The sequence below is a fragment of the Monodelphis domestica genome, chromosome 4 (assembly GCF_027887165.1).
Source record: "Monodelphis domestica isolate mMonDom1 chromosome 4, mMonDom1.pri, whole genome shotgun sequence".
In the NCBI taxonomy this organism is placed as follows: Eukaryota; Metazoa; Chordata; class Mammalia; order Didelphimorphia; family Didelphidae; genus Monodelphis; species Monodelphis domestica.
Genome location: NC_077230.1, coordinates 9,489,231 through 9,514,716, shown reverse-complemented (window position 1 = coordinate 9,514,716; position 25,486 = coordinate 9,489,231). Strand labels below are relative to the sequence as shown.

Genomic DNA, 25,486 nt, shown 5'->3' with positions numbered 1-25,486 from the left:
TCACACTGAGAAATCAAGAGAAACAAAATCATCACTCTTGGATTGCTACCCCACATCACATATTTGACACAGATTTTTTTTTCAGTTTCTTTTCTTTTCCTAGGTACTCTTGGTTTTATAAGCAGAAAAGCTTTTCCTTTTCATATGATCTAAATGATGTTTTATCATTTGCTATTTTACTCTATTCTTTTTATTATTTATTTGGTGGATTTTCATCTGAATTGAAGAGTTGGCTTCATTCACTTTGCCATCTTGATGGAACTATTTTCTTGTTAGAGCCATTCTCCCAGTGAATAAGTGGTCAAATAATTTTTCAAAAGAATTATGTATTATAGGAAAGCTGTTCCACTAATTTAGAAGATGAAAGCAAATAAAATATTGATGCAAGTTACTGTTGAATTGGCTTTATTTATGGGGGAGAAAATGCGACAATGATTCACAAGTTGAATCACAGATAAACATGAAATTTTCCTTTTAACTTTCCACTCTCAGTGTCTAGGTGACTCTCGTCCTGAGGATGGTTGAGGCAACCTAAATTTCAAAAGATCCAGGTGAAAATCTAAGAAGGTATAAGTATTGTAGTTATGATGTTGGAGGTTCTTATAGGTAGAATTATCAACTGACTCAGCACTTTCAATACCTGTGGAGGAAAAATAAAGCTAGTAAGTTAAAGAAGCAATGAACAAATTACTTTTTGGATAAATCAGTTAACAATTACTCAGCCACTTAACTGTTAAAACATTCTCAAAACACATAATAGTTTAATAATGAAAAATGACTTACTTTTAAAATATAATTACTACTCAGTAAAAAACAACAGATGTTCAAAGCAAAATGAAATCAATATTACTAATATTAAAAAAACATTTTAAACATCAAATGAGCATCTATGATTGAATTAATATTAAATTTTTTTGTTAACCATATATATTTCTAGTATATATGATTGCATGACTCATATATAAGTCAAGAAAATACATGGATACAAGCTTGAGAATGCAGATGATGTGAGAGCATTATTTTTTTAAAAGTAAAAAAAAGCTGAACTATTCTTCCCTAGTCTTAATAAGTGCAAAACATTTAGGTAAATTTCAAAACTTTTAAAAATATTTTCTTGGCCATCACTACAATGAACAGCTATAGATATAATTGGTTTAAAAAATCACTAGTCATCATGAAAGTCACTGAATTTGCCTGTGTTCTTTGCTTTTTCAAATTGTTTTTAAATGCTGTAAGACTATGATTTAATTTACTTGTTCAAAAATATGTAAGTACACAGTATATTTGAATAAGAATTTGACAAAAACATTTTAAGTGATGAATCTTCCCTAAAATCAAAGACTCATCTATGAAGCGGAAACTATCCACATGTGTTGTTCTTTTGCTATTAGAATGTGAACTTACTGAGAACAAGGATTGTCTCACTTTTCTATTTGTGTCCCCAGTGAACAGCACAGGGCATTGTACATAGTAATCATAATAAATGCCTTTTTCATTCCTTCATTATCTAAATAGTTTGTAATGGTAAATCCAATGAAAACCTAGCAGAGTAGCATGTTTTCCAGAAATTGGGTATGCCATATAAAATGAGAATAAAATAATGTGATTCGAAATTACATACTATCTTTTTGTTTGAAGAAATTTTTAATGGTTCTGGGTATCTGAGACTAACGAGTCCATCAAAGCTTCCTCTCCAATTTCTATTTCTAGATGCCAAGAAACCTATCTTTGTAAAACGATTCCTAACTTCTACATAGCACTTGCAGGTTTACAAAGTGCTTTGCATACATTTTCCCATTTGATCCTCAACACACACCAAGTGATGATGGTATAAACAGTTATTATTATCTCTCATTTCAGAGAGGAGGCAATAGAAGCTCAGATTAAGTGAATTGCCCAGAGCAGTTAAACTCAAATAGAATCTTTCCCAGAGGGCCCACAGATAGGTTTAGGAAACCACAAATTAAGATTATCTATGTTGTGTTGTATTTCTAGTCAGTTTGTTAAATTAAAAAAAAAACACCTTACTACTTTGTCTTAATAATAATTATCATAATTCTAAAATAGAAGGGCAAGGGCAAGGCAAACAGGATTAAGTGACTTGCCCAGGGTCAAACACAAAGAAGTATCTGAGCCCTGTGATCTGAACCTAGGTACTCCTGACTCCAGGTCTGGCCCTTTATTCACATTGCCATCTAGCTGCTCCCCCTGCCCCCCAATTATATTTTCATCAGGCTCTACTTTTGAGAATTGTGTGGTCCTTGTGCCCCCTAACTCCGAGGTTTGACATCCCTGGCCTAGTCACACAGAGGAAGATTAGAATTCAGATTTCTACCAACTTTAACTCCACTTCTCCGCCCTCTTTTACACAACATTGCCTCAACCCAGATGTTACAGTCTTTGTTCTTCTGCTTTCTATACCTTACAGTAAATATGACAAAGTATTGTTTTGTCTAAATGGCATTTAAGGCTAACAAAACATGCCTAGTCTTTACTGCTATACAGTTAAATCCTCAAACAATGCTTGAATATAGGTGTGTTATTTTGGAAGCCTCATAATTATAAAGAAATCTTATTACTATAAAAAGTTGATGTTGCACATTTTCCCCTTTTAGAGAAGTTTTTCTTATATTCTTTAGTTTTTAATAGAGAAGGAAGAAAGTGTTTTTACAAGGTTAAATCCTTGAAATCAAAAATTTTTGCTAATTGAAAAAACACACTGAACTCAAAATATAACTAACCCTAATTCCAAGGTTTTTATTATTCTTGTCTAATTCAGAGAAGAGTGATTTAAAATGGCAGGATCAAAAAAAATATTATTCTTGAAATCCCAAGCAAGTTCTATAAGCTGACAGCACTATTTCTATAATAATGTTAGAAAAAGTAAAAAAAAAGCAAAGAAAATAATTTAGTAAATGTTATAATCTACAAAATATACCAAATAGCATATAAATTAGTGAGTAAGAGACTTTTATATTCAAGCTATATGCAGAGGAAGCAAATAATTTTATTAGTAAGTATTGTATTTTAGAAAAGCAGCACAAAAACACACACATATATATATTTAGAGAGAGCAGAATAATATATATAAATTAATCCAAACAATTATTGTATTAAATACCTTAAAAGTAAAACACACACCTAAAGTCATAGGTAGCTTTCCAATTTAATGCTCAAAGAAAAAAAAAGTTTAAGCAAGAGAAAGCAAGTTGTTAACTATTTTGTTGTCTCTATTTTAAAATATTTTATTCAAAGTCTTTTATAAAAATAAATTTTGGAAAAACTTTAGAAAAAACAAGTCTCCAATAGTTTTTCTATGGTAAATCAGAGAAAGCAAAACAGTGTAGAGTACGCCAACAACTTCTCAGGGGTGTTATGAGATTAAAATGGTTGGCATTTATATAGTGTTTTAAGGTTTGTGAAATTTAAAAAATATTATTTCATTTGATCCTCACACTAAGTCTTTAAATTTAAGTGCTATTATTAATATCCTCTTTTTACATGTAGGGAAACTGGGGAAGACATAGTTAACTTGCTCAGGATCAGACATCTAATAATAGTCCCTGAGGTCTTCCTTAATCTCCAGTGTTCTCCAGCATTCTATTCACTCCACCACTAGCAGAGTTAGACCTTTTAGTAAAATATATTGACTTAACAAGCATACAAAATTTAACTATGAATTTTCAAAAATTAAATTAGTTAAACAACCCAAACTATTATGTTACCCCCTTCCTCTCCAAACTGAAACATATTAAAAATACTGTTGATGGTGTCTGAGGCATAAAATTTATGACAAAGAGATGGTTAATCTGCTAAATCAGAGACATTCTAAAAGGCTATATTTTTGTAAGAGAGTTAAATAAAATATATAACATAATTATTTATAAGTTAAAAATAATTCTTTTGATCATGAAATCCCCTCAATGATATAATAATATTGCTTTTAATCACAAATTAAAGTTGTACCCTGTATGATGCCTTGATTTTCCAACTCTTGAATTACTTCTTCCTTTTCGCCTGTGTTTATCGCTGGCACATTTTCCTCTAAAATATCTTCTTTGGTCTGAGGAGGAGGTGCTTCCAAATTTAGGATGGGTACCTGTTCCTGCAAAACATCTTTGTTCTCAAAATAATCTGCTGTAAAATCAATAGTTCTCCGTTTCCCTTCTCTGTTTTCTTCTTTCTCGATGAACAGTTTTGTTTCTACATCTAACTGGGTTGATGATCCTCCTTCCGTTTGGTCAGATACGTCCCTGTGAATTTCTACTGCCTTTTGGTCTTTAGTCATTTTGTTCAACTTAAACATAGAATTCTGCTTGTGTGCTTCGTTAATACTTTGCTCTCTAAAATATTCTCTTACTTCTGATTTGGGTATTTTAGTTTCTTTATGAGCTTCGGATGGCTCAACAGTCAATTTCATCTCTGACTGATGAGGTTTCTCCACATGTGTGGAGTCCATGTGTGCCTTCTGGAACTGGATCTTCTCAGGTAATTTCAAAGGTCTTTGAATCTTGGTCTCAAAAGCTTTCTGTTGTGGAAACTCTCCTTTGGTTTGGACAGCCATCTGAGGTTTCAAGACAATTTCTGAGATACTATCTTCCAGATCAGAATCAGAATCAGAGTCAGATGACAAACCAACTTTAGCTGCTTTTTGGGTCTGTTGGTTGGTTCCTAAATAAGTATCCTTTGCTTTGAGTGAAGAACTTGAAACTCGATGAGGAAACTCTACTACAGTCTTTCTTGACAAAAGTTTCCTGATTTCTTCAGCTGTCTGTTGCTTGATGTCATCAGAGTTAATAGTATCTATGGTCTTGGCTTTATTCACAGCTGATGGATAAGAATCGGGTGATGACAACTTTTTAGTAAATTCAGTTCTTGGGGCAGGGACCCCTTCCTTTGGTGCCACTACATCTAGGAAATGGCATAAAAAGGAATATTAATCTTCTTTTGAATATAATTCTCTTAAATGAACATGGCTTTAAATTGTTTAAAAAATTGAAACTAAATCCACTGGGGTAAGATGAGAAAGTCAGTTTAAAACTACTTATTTAAACATCAAACTAAAATATTTATTGCTTGGAGGATTGGTCACAGATACAGCATAATCAGAAAATTTAAAGTCAATTTTTTACTTTTCAAATTAATGTTTATACAATATGTCCTTATATTCATTTGGGTATATCTAAAGGGCTGCACCTTTTAGGTGCACCTATGAAATCAAATGAAAGCTATTCAATATAAATAAAAAAGAATAACAAAAAAAAACAATCTATGAATGTGTATTTATAACATAATAGCAGATGTTAACTGAAATATTTTTCTTTCCCAGTGGGGGGAAAAAAGTCTCAGTGTATTTCTAACAGAGACAATAAACAGTCATTAATTAGTTAATTATCTCAACTGTTTGAGGCACTTTCTTCAATTTCAGTAAAATAGCAGTAAATGGAATAAGATCCAAAACCCAATGAAGGCATATTATTGGGTAAGAGAACAATTTTACAAGAAAACCCAGACAAGTGATAACAAGCACAGCCTCAAAGAAAAAAATGGACTGACCACATACAAAGGTAGAAAAATGGAAGCATGATAATGAAATGAAGCTAATAGAACTCAATGACTCTATGAGAATGAAATAATAAAATAAGGTCAAATGATTGGAAAAGAAGAAAATATAAGACATCTACTTAAAAAGTGACTTGGAAAATGGGCCAAGGAGATATAAAGAAGTATCAAGCTTACTGAGAACCATGAACATGACTACGATACTCTATTTCAAGAAATTATGAATTGAAATTGTCCATATCTATTAGAATCAGGAGGCAAAGATGAAAAGAAAAAAGGAAAGAATAAATTACCTCCTGAAACCACAAATTGATAATGCCCAGTAACATCATTGTCATAATCATCCAAGGGGGAAAAAATACTACCATCATGCAAAAAGAGAAAGGTTTACAATTACAAATAATTCAACCCAAAAAGCTAAGTATAATTTTAAAGGTGGGAAAATGGATTTTTAAAAGGAGAGGAGACTCCCATATTCTCATGAAAAGACTAGAGCAGAAGAGAATCTCTGAAATTCAAACAGATGAAAAAAGAAAAACCTAGAAATGTATATAGCAATTGAAGAAGTTCTAACATTATAATAAAAAAAAGAGTACAAATATCTTTCCAGAAGCCCAATTTCTGCAATGTCCAAAGAGGAAGGCAACACAAAAAACAGGACTTAAAAAAAATAAATATATATTTTAATTTGGCTAAATATTTCCCAATTACATGTTAAAAAAATTTTAACATTCATTTTTGAAAATTTGAGGTCAAAATTGTCTCCCTCTGTACCCTTCCTAATCAGTCAAGCAATCTGATTTTAATTATGTGAGGTCATACAAAACATAATTTGATGTTAGTCATGTTGTCAAAGAAAAAACAAAAAAAAAATAAAGTTTAAAAAAGTACATTTCAGTCTGCATTCAGAGTTCATCAGTTATCTATTTGGAGGTGGAAAGCATTTTTCATCATGAGAATTGTCTTCGATAATTGTCTTGATCAAAGTAGCTAAGTCTTCACAGTTGATCATCAATATTGCTGTTACTATATACAACATAATCCAAATTCTGCTCACTTCACTTTGCAACAGCCCATACAAGTTATCCCAGGCTTTTAAGAAAACCATCCAGCTCGTTTTCTTATTTTATTTTTTGAAAAATTTAATTAGTCAATTTAGAACATTTTTACTTGGTTATAAGAATCATATTCTTTCCCTCCCCTCACAACACCCCTTCACATAGCCAACGTGCAATTACATTGGGTTTTATATGTGTCCTTGATTAAAACATATTCCCATGTTGTTGATGTTTGCATCAGGATGATCATTTAAGAGTCCACATCCTCAATCGTATCCCCATCGACCTATGTGATCAAGCAGTTGTTTTTCTTCTGTGTTTCTACTACCACAGTTCTTCCCCTGAATGTGAATAGCATCTTTCTCAAAAGTCCCTCCAAATTGTCCTGGATCACTGCATTGCCACTAATGAAGAAGTCCATTACATTCAACTGTACCACAGTGTATCAGTCTCTGTGTACAATGTTCTCCTGGTTCTGCTCCTCTCACTCTGCATCACTTCCTGGAGGTTGTTCCAGTTCACATGGAACTCCTCCAGTTCATTATTCTTTGAGCACAGTAGTATTCCATCACCAACATGTACCACAATGTGTTCAGATATTTCCCAATTGAAGGTCATCCCCTTATTTTCCAATTTTTGGCCACTACAAAGAGAGCAGCTATGAATATTCTTGTACATGTATTTTTCCTTATTAGCTCTCTTTGGGGTACAAACCCAGCAGTGCTATGGCTGGATCAAAGGGCAGACAGTCTTTTAGTGCCCTTTGGACATAGTTCCAAATTGCCTTCCAGAATGGTTGGATCAATTCACATCACCAGCAATGCATTAATGTTCCTACTTTACCACATCCCCTCCAACATTCATTACTTTCCTTTGCTGTCATGTTAGTCAATCTGCCAGGTGTGAGATGGTACCTCAGAATTGTTTTGATTTGCATCTCTCTAATTATAAGAGATTTAGAACACTTTTTCATGTGCTTATTAATAGTTTTGATTTCTTTAACTGAAAATTGCCTATCCATGTCCCTTGCCCATTTATCAATTGGAGAATGGCTTGATTTTTTGTACAACTGATTTAGCTCCTCATAAATTTGAGTAATTAGACCTCTGTCAGAGGTTTTTGTTATGAAGAATTTTTTCCCCAATTTGTTGCTTCCCTTCTAATTTTGGTTGCTTATTTGTACAAAACCTTTTTAATTTAATGTAATCAAGATGATTTATTTTACATTTTGTAATTTTTTCTAACTCTTGCTTGGTCTTAAAATCTTTCCCTTCCCAAAGGTCTGACATGTATACTATTCTGTGTTCACCTAATTTGCTTATAGTTTCCTTCTTTATATTCAAGCCATTCACCCATTCTGAGTTTATCTTGGTGTAGGGTGTGAGGTGTTGATCCAAACCTAATCTCTCCCACACTGTCTTCCAATTTTCCCAGCAATTTTTATCAAATAGTGGATTTTTGTCCCCAAAGCTGGGATCTTTGGGTTTATTATAGACTGTCTTGCTGAGGTAATTTACCCCTAGTCTATTCCACTGATCCTCCTTTCTGTCTCTTAGCCAGTACCAAATTGTTCTGATGACCACTGCTTTATAGTATAGTTTGAGATCTGGTACTGCTAGGCCACCTTCCTTCACATTTTTTTCATTATTTCCCTGTTTATCCTTGATCTTTTGTTCTTCCAAATGAACTTTGTTATAGTTTTTTTTCTAATTCAGTAAAAAAGTTTTTTGGTAGTTTAATGGGTATGGCACTAAATAAGTAAATTAGTTTGGGTAGGATCGTCATTTTTTTATTATGGTAGTTCGTCCTACCCATGAGCAATTAATATTTTTCCAATTATTTAGAACTAGTTTTAATTGTGAGGAAAGTGTTTTGTAGTTGTGTTCATATAAGTTCCTATGTTTGTCTTGGCAGATAGATTCCTAAGTATTTTATATTGTCTAGAGTGTTTTTAAATGGAATTTCTCTTTGTAATTCTTGCTGCTGAGATGTATTGGAAATATATAGAAATGCTGATGATTTATGTGGGTTTATTTTGTATCCTGCAACTTTCCTGAAATTGTTGATTATTTCGACTAGCTTTTTATAGTTGATTCTCTAGGATTCCTTAAGTAGACCATCATATCATCTGTAAAGAGTGATAGCTTGGTCTCCTCATTTCCTATTTTAATACCTTCAATTTCTTTTTCTTCTCTAATTGCTACTGCTAGTGTTTCTAGTACAATGTTAAATAATAGTGGTGATAATGGGCATCCTTGTTTGGACTCCTAATCTTGTTGGGAACGCATCTAGTTTATCCCCATTGCTGATGATGTTTGCTGATGGTTTTAGATAAATACTGTTTATTATTTTTAGGAAAGGCCCTTCTATTTCTATAGTTTCTAGTGTTTTCAATAGGAATGAGTGTTGTATTTTGTTAAAGGTTTTTTCTGCATCTATTTAGATAATCGTGATTTTTGTTGGTTTGCTTGTTGATATGGTCAATTATGTGGATGGTCTGCTTGTTTTCTTATTAACAAAATAGTATTCCATTATAATCATATCAATGGGCATCCCTTGGCTTTTGCTGTCCAATTTTTTGCCACCACACAAAAGAAATGCTGCTATAAATATTTTGTACAAATAAGTTTTTTTCCCTTTTCTTTTATCTCTTTAGTATACATAACTAATAATGTTATCCTTAGGTCAAAGAGTATGCAAAGTTTTATAGCCCTTTGGGTGTAGTTCCAAACTGCACTGCAGAATGGTTAGACTAGTTTACAACTGTACCAACTACTAGTGTCCCAATTTTTCTGGATTTCTTCCAGTATTTGTCATTTTTCCTTTCTGTTGTGTTACTGAATCTGATAGGTGTGGTATCTCACAGTTGTTTTAATTTGCATTTCTTTAATCAATAGTAATTTAGAGAATTTTTTATAGCATTATTGATTTCTTCTTCTAGCTCTGATAGCTTTGATTTCTTCTTTTGAAAATCACTCATATCCTTTGACCATTTATTGGTTGGGGAATTGCTCATATTTTTATAAAATTGGCTCAATTCCCTATGTATTTGTGAAATGAGTCTTTTATCTGAGAAACTTGCTGTAAGACACCACATCCCGCCCCCCTCCCCATTTTCTGTTTTTCTTCTAATTTTGGCTGCATTCATTTTGTTTGTGAGAACGGTTTTCATTTCATTCAATCAAAACTATTAATTTTAAAACTCTTCCCATATCCATATATATAAATACAACCAGTTTTTTCCCATGCTTTCCCTCATTTACTTTTATAAAAAATATTTTTAACTTAAATTTAAAAAAAATTGAGTTCAGAGTTCTTTCCCTCCTTTCCACACCTGTCTGCGAAGATAAGTAATTTGATTTTGATTCTACATGTGAGTACTTTTCCATTTTAGCCATGCTGCAAAAGAAAATGCAAACAAAATAAAACAATAAAAAATAAAGTAAAAAAATTATGCTTAAATCTGCATTCAGAGTTCATCAGTTCTCTCTCTGGAGGTGGAGGGCACTTCTCATCATGAGTCCTTTGGAACTGTCTTAGATCATTGTTTTAATAAGTCTTTCACAGTTCATCATCCTTATTGATGTTGCTGTTAATGTGGAATTTTCTCCTGATTCTGCTCGTTTCACTTTGCATAAATTCACATACAAATTGTCCTAGCTTCTTCTGAAACCATTCTGCTTATTTCTTATAGCACAATAATATCCATCACAATCATATACTGCAACTTTTTTAGCTATTCCCCAATTGATGAGCATTGCTTTGCTTTCTAATTCTTTGCCACCAAAAAAAAAAAAGCTGCTAAAAAATACTTTTGTACAAAATAGGACCCTTTTGTCTTTTATCTCTTTTGAGTTACAGACTTGGTAGTGGTACTGCTATGTCAAAGGGAACGTATAGTTTTATAGTCTTTTGGGCAGAGTTCCAAATTGTTCTCCGGAATGACTGAACTAGTTTACAACTTGGTTAATTAGTCTTTCAATTTTTCCACATCTCTTTTAGCATTTGTCATTTTCCCTTTCTGTCACATTATTGAATCTGATAGGTTTGGGGTGGTATCTCAGAATTGCTTTAATTTGCATTTCTATAATGTGGCACCTATGGCAACTAAAGGATGGAGTAATAGAGAACAGATTTGAAGTCAGACTGAAGTTCGAATCTTGCCTCAGAAATAATTAGGTGTGTCACTCTGGGCAAGTATGTCACTTCACCTGGTTTGCCTCAGTTTCCTTATATGTAAAATGACTAGGAGAAGAAAATGGGAAATTCCATTATTTTTGCCAAGAAAATCCCTAATGAGGTCGTGAAGAGTGAGACGACTAAAATGACTTAATAATCAGTAATTATTTAAAGTATTTTTTATTTGACTACATTGATAGCTTTGATTTCTTCTTCTGAAAACTGTTCCTATCCCTTCAAATTATGCACACTTATGATAAAAAGATAATTATATTATTATATAATTCTATACATATATTTCATGCATTTGAGTTCCTAAACTTTTTCTGTCATCTGCTAGCTTTTGCATGTTATCTGTGGCTTCTGAAAACCTCTCAAAAAATTCCCCATTCTTATGCCAAACTGTGACATAGAGAAACCACAATGGGGAAAGTCATAATGTGAATGTGATGCCCATATATTGAAATCTTGATGATTTATGTGTGTTTATTTTCTATCCTGCAACTTTGCCTAAATTGTTTCAATTAGTATTTTAGCTAATTCTATAGGGTTCTTTAAATATATCATCATATTATCTGTGAAAAGTAATTTTTAAAATACCTCATTGCTTATTTTTAGTCCTCCAATTACTTTTTCCTAGTCTTATTGCTATAGTTAGCTTTTAAATACAATATTGAACAATACTGATGATAATGGACATCCTTATTTCACTACTGATCTTACTAGAAAGACTAAGTTTATTCCTTTTACACATAATACTTGTTCTTGGTTTTAGATACTACTTATTTTAAGAAAGGTTCCATTGATTCTTGTGCTTTCTAGTTTTTAAAAAGAATGGGTATTGTATTTTGTCAAAAGCCTTTTCTCCATCTCTTAATGAAACAATCTGTTTTTTGTTATTGATATGTTCAATTCTGCTTATACTTTTACTAATATCGATCTTGCTCTGTCTTCCTGGATGCTTTTAAACATCCACTTCAGGGGGAGGATTGTATTTTAATAAAAAATCCGAGATTTTTAATTTTTTTGTACGAGAAAGATCTTCAAGGAAGAAGCTTGCTAACTCCTAAATACAGAGAATGAACGGTTGCAGAAAGATGCCAGAAAACCCACACTACATCAAGAAGATCAAAAATGAACTTTGGGTGTAGTTGATTGAACTGAAGTTTGATTGAACATTTATTGTAAATGTACACTTTTATGCCAAGGGGACTGCCCCTAAAACTTGGCTTCCTGTCAATGCACCTAGCAAAACATTGGTTTTGCTTTCTTTCTTTTTTATTCCTCTTAACTAATGTAATTTCTTCTTAGAAAATTGAATATTGTATACATCTGTAGTTAGAAGTGCTTTAGGAATACAAGATGATTATGTTGAATGATCAATGGGGAGACTAGTATCCCAATGATCATCGGGGGGACTGTGAATCTTAAAAAAAACTACTCAGACTGTACTTTAGAAGATTTGATTTAGCTATTTCCTTATTGTAACAGTAGAGATACTTGGTCTAACAAGAATCAGAAATGTCTTGGGAACTTTACATTACTCCACCGATAATTACACATACTTTAGGGGAAGATAAAATTGTAAACACCTGATTGAACAATGAAGGTACTTAACTCATACCTTATAGTAAAGCTAGAACTTTAAGCTAAGTTTATTTTTAGATCTAATACAAAATGTGTTAAGTACCTGTAAAAGTTAAAGTAATCACAAAAAGGTCAAGTAACTCACAAAAGGCAAGCTTAACAAAGAAGTGTGAAGTACTCAAAAAGCGTCTACTGTGATTGGTAGATGTAAAAATTTAGGGGAGGTGACATAAGAGAAAATTCTCTTTAAAAGGAGGCTAAAAGTCAGTTCAGATTGTTCTGAACTCAGTTCAGGAGATTGAGTTCAGTGGAGGACTGGAGCTTCCTTGGAGACGGTCTGGAGGTGAGTTATAAGACTGACTCCCTTTCCTTTAGACCTTTAACTACTTCCTGGATCAGCCTGAGCCACAGCAGCAGTCTAAACTAATTCATTCTCTCTCTTTTATATTCATTGTCTGTCTGTCTGTCTGTCTGTCTGTCTGTCTGTCTGTCTGTCTGTCTGTCTCCCTCCCTCTTTTTTACTTAATTCCTTCTCTCTATATTAATTAAATCTCCATAATTCTCAGCTGACTTGGGTATTTTATTATTTGGGAATAATCCCTGTGACCAATTATTTAGATTTTAAGTCAAAACGTTAAAATTATCTTTACATTACTGTGTATGATCTTTTGTTCATTTGAGTGGTTTTTATAAAAAATAAAAGGGAAGGTAAAAGGAACAAACAAGTGAATAAATGAGGAAGAAATGGGATATATAAGAGGATTCAAATACAAAGAAAGGAGGTGTGCCCCAAGTATTTTATGACCTCATTTTATCTAAATCTAACAATGGAGGGTTGGTCACACTCAAACACACACAGGAGGGTATTGCAGATTAGATATACATTAATTTAAACACAATAGGGAACAGGGGAGAGGGCTATGAGAAAAAGAATGAAGATAGAAAGTGAATTGTGACAAAGGGAAAAATTTAAAACTTTAGAAGGATTACATAAAGTGGTGAATAAAAAGTGGGAAAGAAATTAAGAAACTAGAAGTGTCTTGGCTATATAAAGAAAAGAAAGGCAAAGGAATAGGAACAGGTCACTTTCAATTTTAATCTATTTGAATCATCACTACTAGGGCCATCAAAGAAAGAAGAAAAATATTCACATGCACAGAAGCACATGGATGAGTTCTTTTTTACTGGCAGAGAATTGCAAAATAAGGGAGATTGGCTGAACAACTTATGGCATATGAATGTTAACTGGAATAGTAATATGCTGTAAGAAATGATAAAAGAGATAGTTTCCAGAAAAGCTTCAAAAGATTTGTAGGGTTGCAAAGTAAAAGGGTTGGGGGAGCTAGGTTGAGCATAGGGTCTAGAGTCAGGAAGACGAGTTCAGATTAATGTCTAAGATATCCACCTACTAGCTGTGAATCCTGGACAAATTACTCAACCTTTCTTTGCCTCAGTTTCCTCATCTATAAAATAAGCTGGAGGAGAAAATCACAAACCACTCCAGTATCTTTGCCAAGAAAGTCTCAAATAGGGTCAAGAAGAATCAGACACAACTGAAATGACTGACAACAAAGTGAAATGAGTAGCACTAAGAGAACAATTTAGAAACAATATTGTGAAGATAACTAAAAAGACTTAGTAACTTTGATCAACACAATGACCAAATGACTCCAAAGGGCAGATGACGAAGCATCCTTTCCACGTCTCTCTCTCTTTTTTTTCATTTGGTCAATTTTTTTGTTTAAACATCTGTCTTCTAGAAGTGGAGACAGGTGGAGTACCCAGAGCCCAGCTTCCTCATTCTCTGATCTCCTGCTCCTATCACAATTTCATCTCTTTACTTGCTAAAATATTCCTTGCTGCTACCCTATTTCTTCTCCAGCAGTCTCAACTGCCCCATAAGCCACTGTAGGCTGAGCTGGAGTAATGGTGACAGGGATGCCAACACCCCCTCTCAGACCAACAAACCACCATCTGCATCAAGTGTTTATTAGATTAATTATAATCATGTAATTGTATATATATATATTTATATTATAATTATATATTATGTCTTTATATATTATATAATTATATATTCCATTTCTCCATCAAATCACTTTTCTAATGTCCTTTCCAGCCCTACATATCCCTGGCTATATCACTAATTCCCATTATAGTTTGTCCTCCAGGGAAGGGGAAGTACAACTCTGTGCTTTTTAAAAAAATAACATTTTTTTATTTGGTCAATCTCAAACATTATTCCTTGGTTAAAAAAAATCATATTCTATTCCTCCCTCTCCTCCCCCCCTGTCCTTCCAGCAGCCAACAAGCAATTCCACTGGGTATTACATGTGTACTTCATCAGAACCTATTTCCATGCTGTTGATGTTTGCATTAGGGTGATCACTTGGAGTCTACATTCCCAGTCATATCCCCTCGACCCATGTAGTCAAGTTTTTCTTCAGTGTTTTTACTCCCACAGTTTTTCCTCTGAATGTGGATAGTGTTCTTTTTCATAGATCCCTCTGGGTGGTTCAGGATCACTGCATTGCCACTAATGGAGAAGTTCAATACATTCAATTGTGCCACAATGTATCAGTCTCTGTGTACAATGTTCTCCTGGTTCTGCTCCTCTCGCTCTGCATCACTTCCTGGAGGTCGTTCCAGTTCACATGGAATCCCTCCAGTTCATCATTCCTTTGAGCACAATAGTATTCCATCACCAACATATACCACAATTTGTTCAGCCATTCTCTAATTGAAGGGCATCCCCTCATTTTCCAATTTTTGGCCACCACAAAGAGCGCAGCTATGAATATTCTTGTACAAGTCTTTTTCCCTTATGATCTCTTTGGGGTACAGACCCAGCAGTGCTATGGCTGGATCAAAGGGCAGACAGCCTGTTATCGCCCTTTGGGCATAGTTCCAAATTGCCCTCCAGAATGGTTGGATCAATTCACAACTCCATTAATGTCCCAACTCTGCCTCATCCCCTCCAGCATTCATAACTTAGTACATTGCTGACCTGTTAGCCAATCTGCTAGGTGTGAGGTGATACCTCAGAGTTGTTTTGATTTGCACCTCTCTGATTATAAGAGATTTACAACACTTGTTCATGTGCTTATTAATAATTTTGATTTCTTTGACTGAAAATTGCCTATTCATGTCCTTTGCCCATTTGTCAATTGGAGAATGGCTTGATTTTTTGTAGAATTGATTTAGCTCTGTAAATTTGAGTAATTAGACTTTTGTCAGCGGTTTTAGTTATGAAGGTTGTTTCCTAATTTGTTATCTTTCCATCTCTTGACAGAGAATTAATGAACTCAAGAGTCCAGATTGAAGCATATTTTTTTCTTTCTTTTTTTTAAGAGGTAAAGAAGAACAAGGCTAATGCAGAAATTTGTTTTGCATTTCTATACATATTTATAATGAGTTTTATTTTTTTGCTTTCTCAATGAATAGGTGAGAGATGCAGAGAATTTGGAATTGAAAATAAACTGAATTTTAAAAATTTTTAAGGAAGTGACAAAAGCAGAATAATTTATACACTATTTTATAATTCAACAAAATTAACAATGAACTATACACTGTAAAGGCAAAAGTTCGAGAATACTTAACAATTATGATCAATGGAATTGCCAAACATGATTCTAGAGGTTCTATGATGATTTAAGTATACCTGCCTACCTCCTGATGGAGAAAGGATGGTTGTAAAATCAGACCTATGTGTTTTGGAGATGACTAATAGGGGAATTTGTTTTGCTTAACTGTGAATATCTGTTACAATTGATTTCATTTTCTATTTTTTCCCAATGGAGGGGAGATTTTTGTTAATTAAAAAAACTCACACGGAAAAATTATGTATCGGTGGTGGGGATCAGATTCCTTCTCCCCTACCTTTCCCCACTTCTTTGTAGAAGGGTATGGAGGGGTGAAGGATAGAAAAAATAAATATGAGACTATGAGAGAGAAAAATATACATTTTACTATCATAATATTGAAAGAGAAGAGGAAGAACCTTACCCATAAAACAAGAGAGGATAGAGGAATGAATTAAAAAGCAGAGTCCAAACAAGATTTCTTTTTAGATGAAAGATTTGAAACATATACATTCATACAGAATTAAATGAGGGGATGGAGGCATAGGCAAGGTAAAGTGGTACTCCTCCAAGATCTAGAAGATGTTTACCATGTTACTGGACTGAATTCTTGCTAGGAATGATCCACAAAAAGTACAGCCTGCTCAGCAAAAGGAAAAACAAGGCCTGCAGTTTGGGGGCAGGCCAGAAGCATATCATATTTGAGTTCTCTACTGCTCTTGAATCAGTGCAAAAGGAGGCCCAGTCTTATTCCAGGCCTGTCTAGATCCACACTGGAACACAGTAATGGGGACAGGTGGAAATGGCAAGTTTTATCTCCCAATACTTTGCTCTGGATAACAGTTCCATAGTAGGCTTAAGAGGCAAAAATTTGGCTAATATTTCATGGAGGGCATGAAATAAAAGGGTTAAAAGAATTTTTAAATGTGAAGGGGAAGGCCTTGGGGCAGGGGGTCCCCAAACTTTCTACACAGGGGGCCAGTCCATGTCCCTGAGACCATTGGAGGGTCAGACTATAAAAACCTAACTGTAACCCCAACCCTAACTCTAACCTTAACCAGGCAGCAGTCTACACTGTGCGGAACCCCCTCTTCCAGATCGCCACTCATCATGCTGAGAACTTCTATTGTGCAGCCACATAATCCTTTGTGCAGCGCCTCATTCTAAGGCGCCATGCAAAGGATGTCACCGGATGTAGTGCTGTATGTGAGTGATGCCACGTACAGCTCCTCTCACTGACCACCAATGAAAGAGGGGCCCCTTCTAGAAGTGCGGTGGGGCCAGAAACATGGCCTCAGGGGGCCGCATGTGGCCCGAGGGCCGTAGTTTGGAGACCCCTGCCCTGGGGTGTACAAGGAGAAAGCAGGAAGTTCAGAAGCCAGTAGCAGCAGCTGTGTGGCTCCAAACACAGAACAAAGTTTCATTTCCAGCATTTAGCCCAGCCTGTAGAGAAATAATCAGGGCAGGAATCCTTGGCTAAATGAGGAGCCTACAATTCTTCCAATATGATCTTAAAAGTTTTGACTTTGGGGCAGCTGGGTGGTTCAGTGGATTGAGAGCCAGGCCCAGAAAAAGGAGGTCCTGGGTTAAAATCTGGCCTCAGACACTTCCCAGCTGTGTGACCCTGGGCAAGTCACTTGACCCCCACTGCCTTAAAAAAAAAGTTTTGGTTTTATTTAGTAGCAGTCTAATCTCACAGACTTAAACTCAGGCCAGGAACTAAAAGAGTTCAAAATGTCTTCATTCAGACTACTTCGGAGATGCTGAATGCTTGCAAGTTCCCAGCCTATCTCTGAGATTCTGGAATAATGCAATACTGTCAATACTCCAAGAAAGCAGTAACAAGAACAGTCTAGGCCTTCCCTCCAGAAGTATGGCAGATCCCAGCCCTAATATTAAGTCTGAAGTAAAAAGGAGACTGGAAGAACAGGCAAACAAAAAAGAATCCTACCATAAAGAGCCATTGTCATGGTAGAAAAACTGAAGACAAACCCAGAACAAAAATATATCTCCAAAACATTACCTTACATAGTTTGGGCAAAAATTCAACTAGATTGCCTAGAGGGGATAAACAGTTTAAAAGAATTTTAAAATGTTTTAATAAATGAAACGATAGTGCTTGAGGAAAATATTGAAAAGAAATGAAAGTTATGGAAGAAAGAAATGGAAAAAGAACTGAGCTACACCCAAGAGGTACTATTAAGACAAAATTCTGGTTTGAGCATACTCAGAAAATTAAGAAAGGTAATGTATTAGTGTGTGGCCTACACAGATTTTCAAACTACCTTTTTCAAACTGTACACAGCTTTTATAGACAGGAGTAAACAACTTCCAAACAAGGGCAAAAAATGCTTATTGGTACAAACCTAAAGAACTAGCTTTTATGTAAAACCCAGTTGAAGTGCTCGTTGGCAATAAGAGGGAGGAAGGGTGGAAAAAATATGAATCATGTAACCATGGACTAATATTCCAAAATAAATAAATAAATTTTAAACAATAACTAGGTTTTATGTCACCTCAGCTTTTCTTCATGAACAAGGTTATTTCCAGACCATCACTGTAGCACAGATTAGCTGTGTATGTATCCAAAAGTAATACAAAGCTTGCCCAAGCCACAAACTCCTTCAAATTAGAACAGACCAAATAGAAGCTAATGACTCCATAAGGAAATAAGAAATATTAATATATAAGGTCAAAAGATGGGGAAAAATAGGAGAAAATGGGAAGTATCTCAGAGTAAAAACAACTGACTGGAAAATAGATTGAGAAAAATAATTTAAGAATCAACTGAATGCTTTGACCCAATAGAGAGCCTAGAGATCCTATTTCAAGAAATCTTAAAAGAAAACTGCTGCCCAAATTAGAGGAAAAATAAGAAATGGGGAAAATGACCATTCATCTCCTAAAAGAACCTCAAAATAAAAACTGTCAGGAATATAACATAGCCAAAATCAAGACTTTCAGGTTAAAGAAAAAATACAAGAGGCCAGATAGAAAGTATTCAAGTCCTAGGGAACCACAGCAAGAACTCTAACAGAGTTGAGAACTTGGAATACAATAGTCTAAAATACAAAGGATGCAGCTTGCAGCCATGAGTAACTTGCCTAGCAAAACTGAATATAATGCTAAAGCAGAAATATACTAGGATTGGGGAAAGGGAGAGGAAGAAGAGAGAAAATCATATCACACTAATGGAAAGTACAACTAATGGAGAGGGCCACTAGGTTGGGCAAGTCACTTAACTGTTTGCCTAGCCCTTGCCCTTCTGTTTTAAGAATTGTTACTAAGGCAGAATTAGTGGAGGAAGGGCAACACTTGACCTTCACCCTTACAGGAAGAAAAGAATGCAGGCTATGTTTTCTCTCTGCTCTCAGACTTATATTTCAATGAAAGGGACAGAGGAGGGAAAGGGGATAAAAGAAAGGGGCAGCTGGAGTAAAGTTGGGACAGATTAAGGCTGGGATGATGAACTGATGGCATGCATGCCAAAAGGGCAAGGCAGAGTCCTCTCTGTGGGCAAGTCTGCAGTCACCCACCAGTTTGGTACTAGAGAAAGCCAGAGGGACTGGGGGGGGGGGGGTGGGAGGGGAGAGGAAGGGGAAGGGAACCTGTTTTCCTCCCTCTCTCCATGCACCTGAGGACATCCCTCACTTCACCAGCCCCTCTGCCCAACAGCCCAATGGGAGTGCTTCCCCCATCTGGAATAAGGTGGGGCATGGCAACTAGTGGGGGGGGGCACTCTGACAGGGGGAGGGACAATACAGACATAGAACTAGGTCTGGGGGAGGGCATTTTGGAAGGGGGAGGGACAATACAGACATAGCACTAGGTCTGGGGGATTGAGGGCTGGGGGCCTGGCCTTCCATCTCCAAAAGGTTCACCATCACTGGATTACGGGATAGTTTATTCAGAAGCTAAACTTTTAAAGAAGGGTCAGAAAACAAAGAAAGGGAAAGGTATAAGACAATAGGATGGGGGGGAGGGGGTTAATATACATTTAGCAATAATAACTTTGTGAGGGACAGCTGGTAGCTCAGTGGATTGAGAGCCAGGCCCTGAGATGGGAGGTCCTGGGTTTAAATCCGGTCTCAGACATTTCCTAGCTGTGTGACCCTGGGCAAATTACTTAACTCCCATTGCCTAACCTTTACCACTCTTCCGTCTTGGAACCAATACACAGTATTGTCTCCAAGATGGAAGGTGAGGGTTTAAACAAAAAATAACTGTGAATGAATAGGATATACTCCATTCATCAAACAGAAAAGGTTAGCTGAACGGATTAGAAAGCAAAATGTATTATGTGGTTTTCAAGAAAAAAGACTTGAAGCAGAAAGATACCACAGAGTTAAAATATAGGGCTGTAGCTAAATCTATTATATATCCTCTCTGTATCAATTATGATCTCAGAAAAAGCAACAATACAAACAGACCTAATTAAAAGAGATAAGGAAGATAAGTATTTTGCTAAAATGTATCAGAGACAATGAATTAATAAAATGTTAAATACACCAAATAGCATAGCATATACATTCTTAAGGAAAAGTTAAGTGACTTATATGGAAAAAAACACTTGTACTATAATATTGAGATACTGGGGGACCCACTCTCAGATTTAGATAAATCTAACAAAAAAGAAATTATGTACTTGAACAGAATTTTAGAAAAGTTAGATGTGACAGACCTCTAGAGACTATTAAAACAGAATTTTCTGGAATGATTCAAGAGAATTTCTTTTTTGAAAAGAAAACCATCAGAAGAAGGTAATAATATCAAAATTTGTGGCATAATTAGATTAAAAAAAAATGTGTGCAAAGTACTAACTATTCCCAAAGAAATGAAGTGCAGTGAGGGAGTTGAAGAACGGAACTAGAATAAAAATATGGCATAATGAAAGGACAATTAGAAGATAAGTAAAAGGCAGGATGACTTTTTCAAATGCTAGCCAAGATAACTACCTGAGCAGAGGCAGGTGGCCAGTTCCCCCACATCTGCTCCAGAAAAAAAAAAAAAACTTGAAATTTGCATCAGAATAAAACTACACTATTTCTACCTTCCAAAATATGACTGGATAAAATCTATGCCTTCTACTTACAGTCACATCTTGGTACAAAAGTCTTCTCTCATTCCCTCACATGAAGACTATTTTCATAAGTATCCTTTCTGGTGTTTTTTTTCCTATTTCAAGTCTCTATTTACTACTACTATCCATCTTCACTCTGCTGCCAAAGATTTTCTGATAGGGCAGATATGACAAAATCACTAAACTTGTCTCCTCCTTAGTAAATTTCCATTGGCTCTTTTTTACCTCTATGATCAAAGATAAATCTTAGACCTTACTTCCCTCTCCTTACTCTTTACAATAGATGTTTCTCAGAAATAACACTCCATCTCTGAACTCCATGCCTTTTCACTTATGCTCTATCTCCTGTCCCCTTTAAGGTTCCCCACTTCCTTTTATATTTTTGTTTACTTTTTAAAAAAATCCTTCCCTTCTGCCTTGGAATCAACAACGTGTTGATTCCAAGGCAGAAGAGCACTACGGAGCTAGGCAATGGGGGTTAAGTGACTTGCCCAGGGTCATACAGCTAGAGGTGTCTGAGGCCAGATTTGAACCTAGGACCTCCCATCTCTAGGCCTGCCTCTCAATCTACTGAGCCACCTAGCTGCCCCCTTCCTTTAATATTTAGCTCAAATTATACCTTCTTCAGGAGACCCATTTTTTTCTTATCTCCTTTTTTTTGCTGGTCTTCCTCCTGACCCATAATAATAAATGGAATTACTAACTTTAACCAGAGGAACAAAGAAAATGAAGACTCCTAACTTAATACTATCTTTAAATTATTAAATGTGAAATATTCAGGCAAACAATGTGGGGGAGGGCTTACACTGAGAGATCAGAGAATTATTATCAATGTTGTTACTAATACTGACTTCATTAATCTGAGGAAGAACTATACCTTCTACTCATCAGAAGAAAGGTAATAGCTTTGCAGAATACATAACTATGGCCAATATTGTTGACTTGTTTTACCTACTTGTTTGTTATAAGAGGAGGAAGCAGGGGAAAAGGTGAGTTTGTGGGTAGTAATAAACATGGGGGAAAAAAAGCAAAGTTGTGTTTTATTCACTAAAATTAATTTATACTTAGTTGTAAATGCTAGTGATATTGATGATTTTCAATATTTATGTTTTCAATCAAAATTTGCCATTTTAAAAAAGAGATGGAATTCAATGGACTCTACCCAATGTCCTCATGCTTTGGTTGATGATTTCTAATGGATAAAGTCATTGAGAAAAAAGGGGAAATAAAAGAATGCAATATGAAAAGGTAAACTGAAATTACTGTTGCAGGAACTAAGAATTATTAAGTATGAGGCCAAAAAACGAATCACAAGTCAATCTTATCCTCACACTATAGAAGCACTTATAGAATAGTACATAAATTAAGGGAAAATGGCTAATAATGAAAAAAACGACAAATGAGGATTAAAAGAAACAGAAACATTTCAAGATTAGATGAAAAAGCAGGGTAACCACAGGCTTACTTCATAGTCATATAAGGTTCCTTTATAAATTATGGCAGAACATTTACATTATGTTATGATATACAACAGGCTGGTGGTATAAATTACACTCAGAATACAGAGAGATAATTCAAAACAGTGCTAAAAGCTGAATGAAAGATCAGTATATTGCTGACTTCTATTATCTTAAATCTTGGTTACAGATTTTATGTCTAACTTGTGCAAGCTAGAGAAAATGAAGATTCATAATTTAATAGTGTTTTGAAAAATATTATTTTATGTATCGCATGACATAATTGTGCTTTGTAAAATCTCCCCTTTTATTACCATAAAAATCTTACTTTGTGGTGACTGTTGCATTTTAGACTTCTTTTGTTTTCCTTTTTCACTGCCTTCTGATTTTGTAGAGAAAAAAACTGCTGAAGCAAATTCTCGAAGTCCCCATGCTTTTAGCTGCATAGTCTGAAAAAAGTAATAATAGATATTTTTCTTTCTTTTTTTTTTTAAACCCTTACCTTCCCTCTTGGAGTCAATAATGTGTGTTGGTTCCAAGGCAGAAGAATGGTAAGGGCTAGGCAATGGGGATTAAGTGACTTGGGGCTGGGAAGTGTCTTGAGGCCACATTTGACCTCTCATCTCTAGGCCTGACTCTCAATCCACTAAGCCACCCAGCTGCCCCCAATAGATATTTCTTAACAGAATTTTGGTCAATTGATTTCATTCTGTTGTTTTATACTCAGAACATAAGAACTTATCTTCTTACTGACAAAATGCTATTGCTTCTTTCTGCTTTTTTAAAACTTTACATGAACTAGAAATAAAAAAATATATAGTGGCTTTTATAAACACAAAGAAAATATGAATTCAACTACTTTTCTAGTAGAAATGTCTTCCAATGGTTCAAAAAAAAAACCCTTCAGGCTCTTGTTCTGTAAAAATTCACAAGCTCTAAACCAAATTATTTTGTGATTTGACACCTCTTAGATTTTATTCCTTTTCCTCTCCTTTATTAACAAATCATTTTATATGTGTACCTATGAACACAAATTTTACTGACACAAATATTCACATTTTATAGAAGACGCTCGAGCAAACACAATCTTCTTTCTTACTGGCTTGTGTAAAAAAGTGTGGTTGCCAACGACTGACTTGGTATACTGTCTTGACTAAGGGGACTGACAATCAGGAAACATACCCTAGCAACATTGGGTAAAATGACCAACCAAAACTTATTTCAGTTTTCCCTCTTGCTAATCAACTTATTTCGATTTTCCGTCTTGCTAAACGCAAGACAGAAGGTATTTTAAGTCATCTAAGTCATTAGCAAATTGGACAAAGATTATGTCCATAAATCAGGTTGTAAAATAGGAAGGGAAATTTCTGTCCTTGCCCTGGCTAAGCAGAATTCGTTTCTCCTTTTATAAACCAAAATACGAGTCAAAGTCGAATTAGGGGACAGTTTCAGGAAAGACAAGGCTCACGTGACAGTCCGTACGCTAGAGGGAGGCTTTCCGCACATGCGCACAAGAACTAAAAAACCCAAACAAACCGCTCCCGCTCCCTTTCCCCTCCCCCTCCAGGCCCGACCCACCTAGACTGTAAGAGAAGTTACCGCACTAGAATATCCCAGAGGATCCCGTAGCAGGGCTGCCTTCGGAGCCTCTAACCAATCCCTCTGCCTAAACAAGCTCTTCCCGACCTTACCTTCGACACTGCCTCTCGGCCCAGTCGCAAGGTAGAGGGAAAGGCCATGGCAGTAGAGTTGGAGGGCACTCCGGGAGAAGAAAATACGTCCAGAGGACGTCGACCGGGCGCCCCCCCACCCCCCGGAGCTACAGCCCAAGCTCACTTCCCCTCGCCTAGGTGCGGGCACGACTGGCCAATCCCAAGCCGGGGGCGGAGTTAGAGCCTGCTTATTTTCCTTCCACCCCCAACCCTGAGTGGGGGCGTCACAGTTCAGGGCCCTTGTGACCCTCAAGCCCCACCCCCCCGGCCACTCCCGCGCTCTTGAGTTACCCGGATAATCCCGCCCCCTCTTGAAAGTCGAACTGGTCACCTTGACCACGTTAAGGGGTGACACCACTGGGCAGGTAGGACAGGGTTTCGGTTTGTGCCGAGGACACGAGTGGCACAAGTCTCTGAAATCAGTCAGTCTCTAATATAAAACGAAGGTAAAATTAAATGATACCTTTGACCGCCCCCTACTTTATGCAGGGAGGAGTGGGAGTAAATTCAAGTGGGTTAATATGTGAAGTATTTTTGGTAACCTTAAAATGATCTATATGAGCATAACTTCAGATTTTTGTGGGCCTTTTTCTACACACCTCCCCTCCCCCAACCCCCACCCTCTAAAACCAAACGAACTGGAGAATTCCACTTATCCAGTAAAGTTCTTTTGACTTCAATTGTCCAAATGTATCAGGCAGAATTCCTTCTCCCCTGCCCCAGCTCCTCCTCATATAGAGGAGAGCTTTGTGTCTATTTTGGTCATTTGATCCATGATTTCATCTGGTGTGAATGCACGATCTATTGATACAGAACTCCCATCTTTCTTCACTTTTCCATGGCATGCTGCTATAACTCGAGAACGTGCATCTTAGAGCTCAGGTGTACGCCTTTTATGGATACCAACTAACACTTAAGATAGAAGGTTTTTTGTTTGCGTTTTTAATTATTTAAGTTTTATGGATAACTTTTTAAAAAATTACATCAAGTCAGTTACAGACATATCTCTCTGTCCCTACCCTAACTACTAATCCTTCCATTTTAAGAAAAACAGTAATGAAAAAGCAAAAACATCCAAAACAACGAAATCATCTGATCAGAAAAGTGCAATTCTGTAAAGCTTAGTCTTGCTTTGTCTCCAAATAAAGGTAGACAAGCATTTCTTTATCTCCTCTCTAGGGTTGTTTGGTTCAGCTTTGTTTTAGTCTTCTTTTCCTTTACATTATAACAGTTATGGATTTTGTCCCTGTTCTATTTACTTCACTGTATG

General features: G+C 35.7%; 1 protein-coding gene and 1 long non-coding RNA gene across 3 annotated transcripts in view; one reads left to right on the top strand and one right to left on the bottom strand.

Annotated features, from left to right (window-relative positions):
• Positions 1-388: 388 nt before the first annotated feature.
• On the bottom strand, positions 389-24,474 carry NDUFV3 (NADH:ubiquinone oxidoreductase subunit V3). Its single transcript, XM_007493191.3, has 4 exons — positions 24,196-24,474; positions 22,833-22,953; positions 3,967-4,911; positions 389-640 (listed from the first exon to the last, which is right to left on the bottom strand). Exons 1-4 carry the CDS (start codon positions 24,241-24,243, stop codon positions 489-491), a joined length of 1,266 nt encoding a protein of 421 aa, XP_007493253.1. The 5' UTR covers positions 24,244-24,474; the 3' UTR covers positions 389-488.
• LOC130458938 (uncharacterized) overlaps positions 24,445-25,486 on the top strand; it is a 23,453-nt gene continuing 22,411 nt past the window's right edge. For both annotated transcript variants that reach the window (XR_008918286.1, XR_008918287.1), the window contains exon 1: positions 24,445-24,662. This is a non-coding gene — a long non-coding RNA (uncharacterized LOC130458938). The remainder of the gene's footprint in view (positions 24,663-25,486) is intronic.

Excerpts from the sequence above, each read along its gene's own strand:
- NDUFV3 (XM_007493191.3), bottom strand. The coding sequence starts at position 24,243 with ATGGCCTTTCCCTCTACCTTGCGACTGGGCCGAGAGGCAGTGTCGAAG. Across the intron at positions 22,954-24,195 it reads GCCGAGAGGCAGTGTCGAAG|ACTATGCAGCTAAAAGCATG; the intron begins GTAAGGTCGGGA and ends TACTTTTTTCAG. Across the intron at positions 641-3,966 it reads AAATCAAGGCATCATACAGG|GTATTGAAAGTGCTGAGTCA; the intron begins GTACAACTTTAA and ends TTTCCTCCACAG.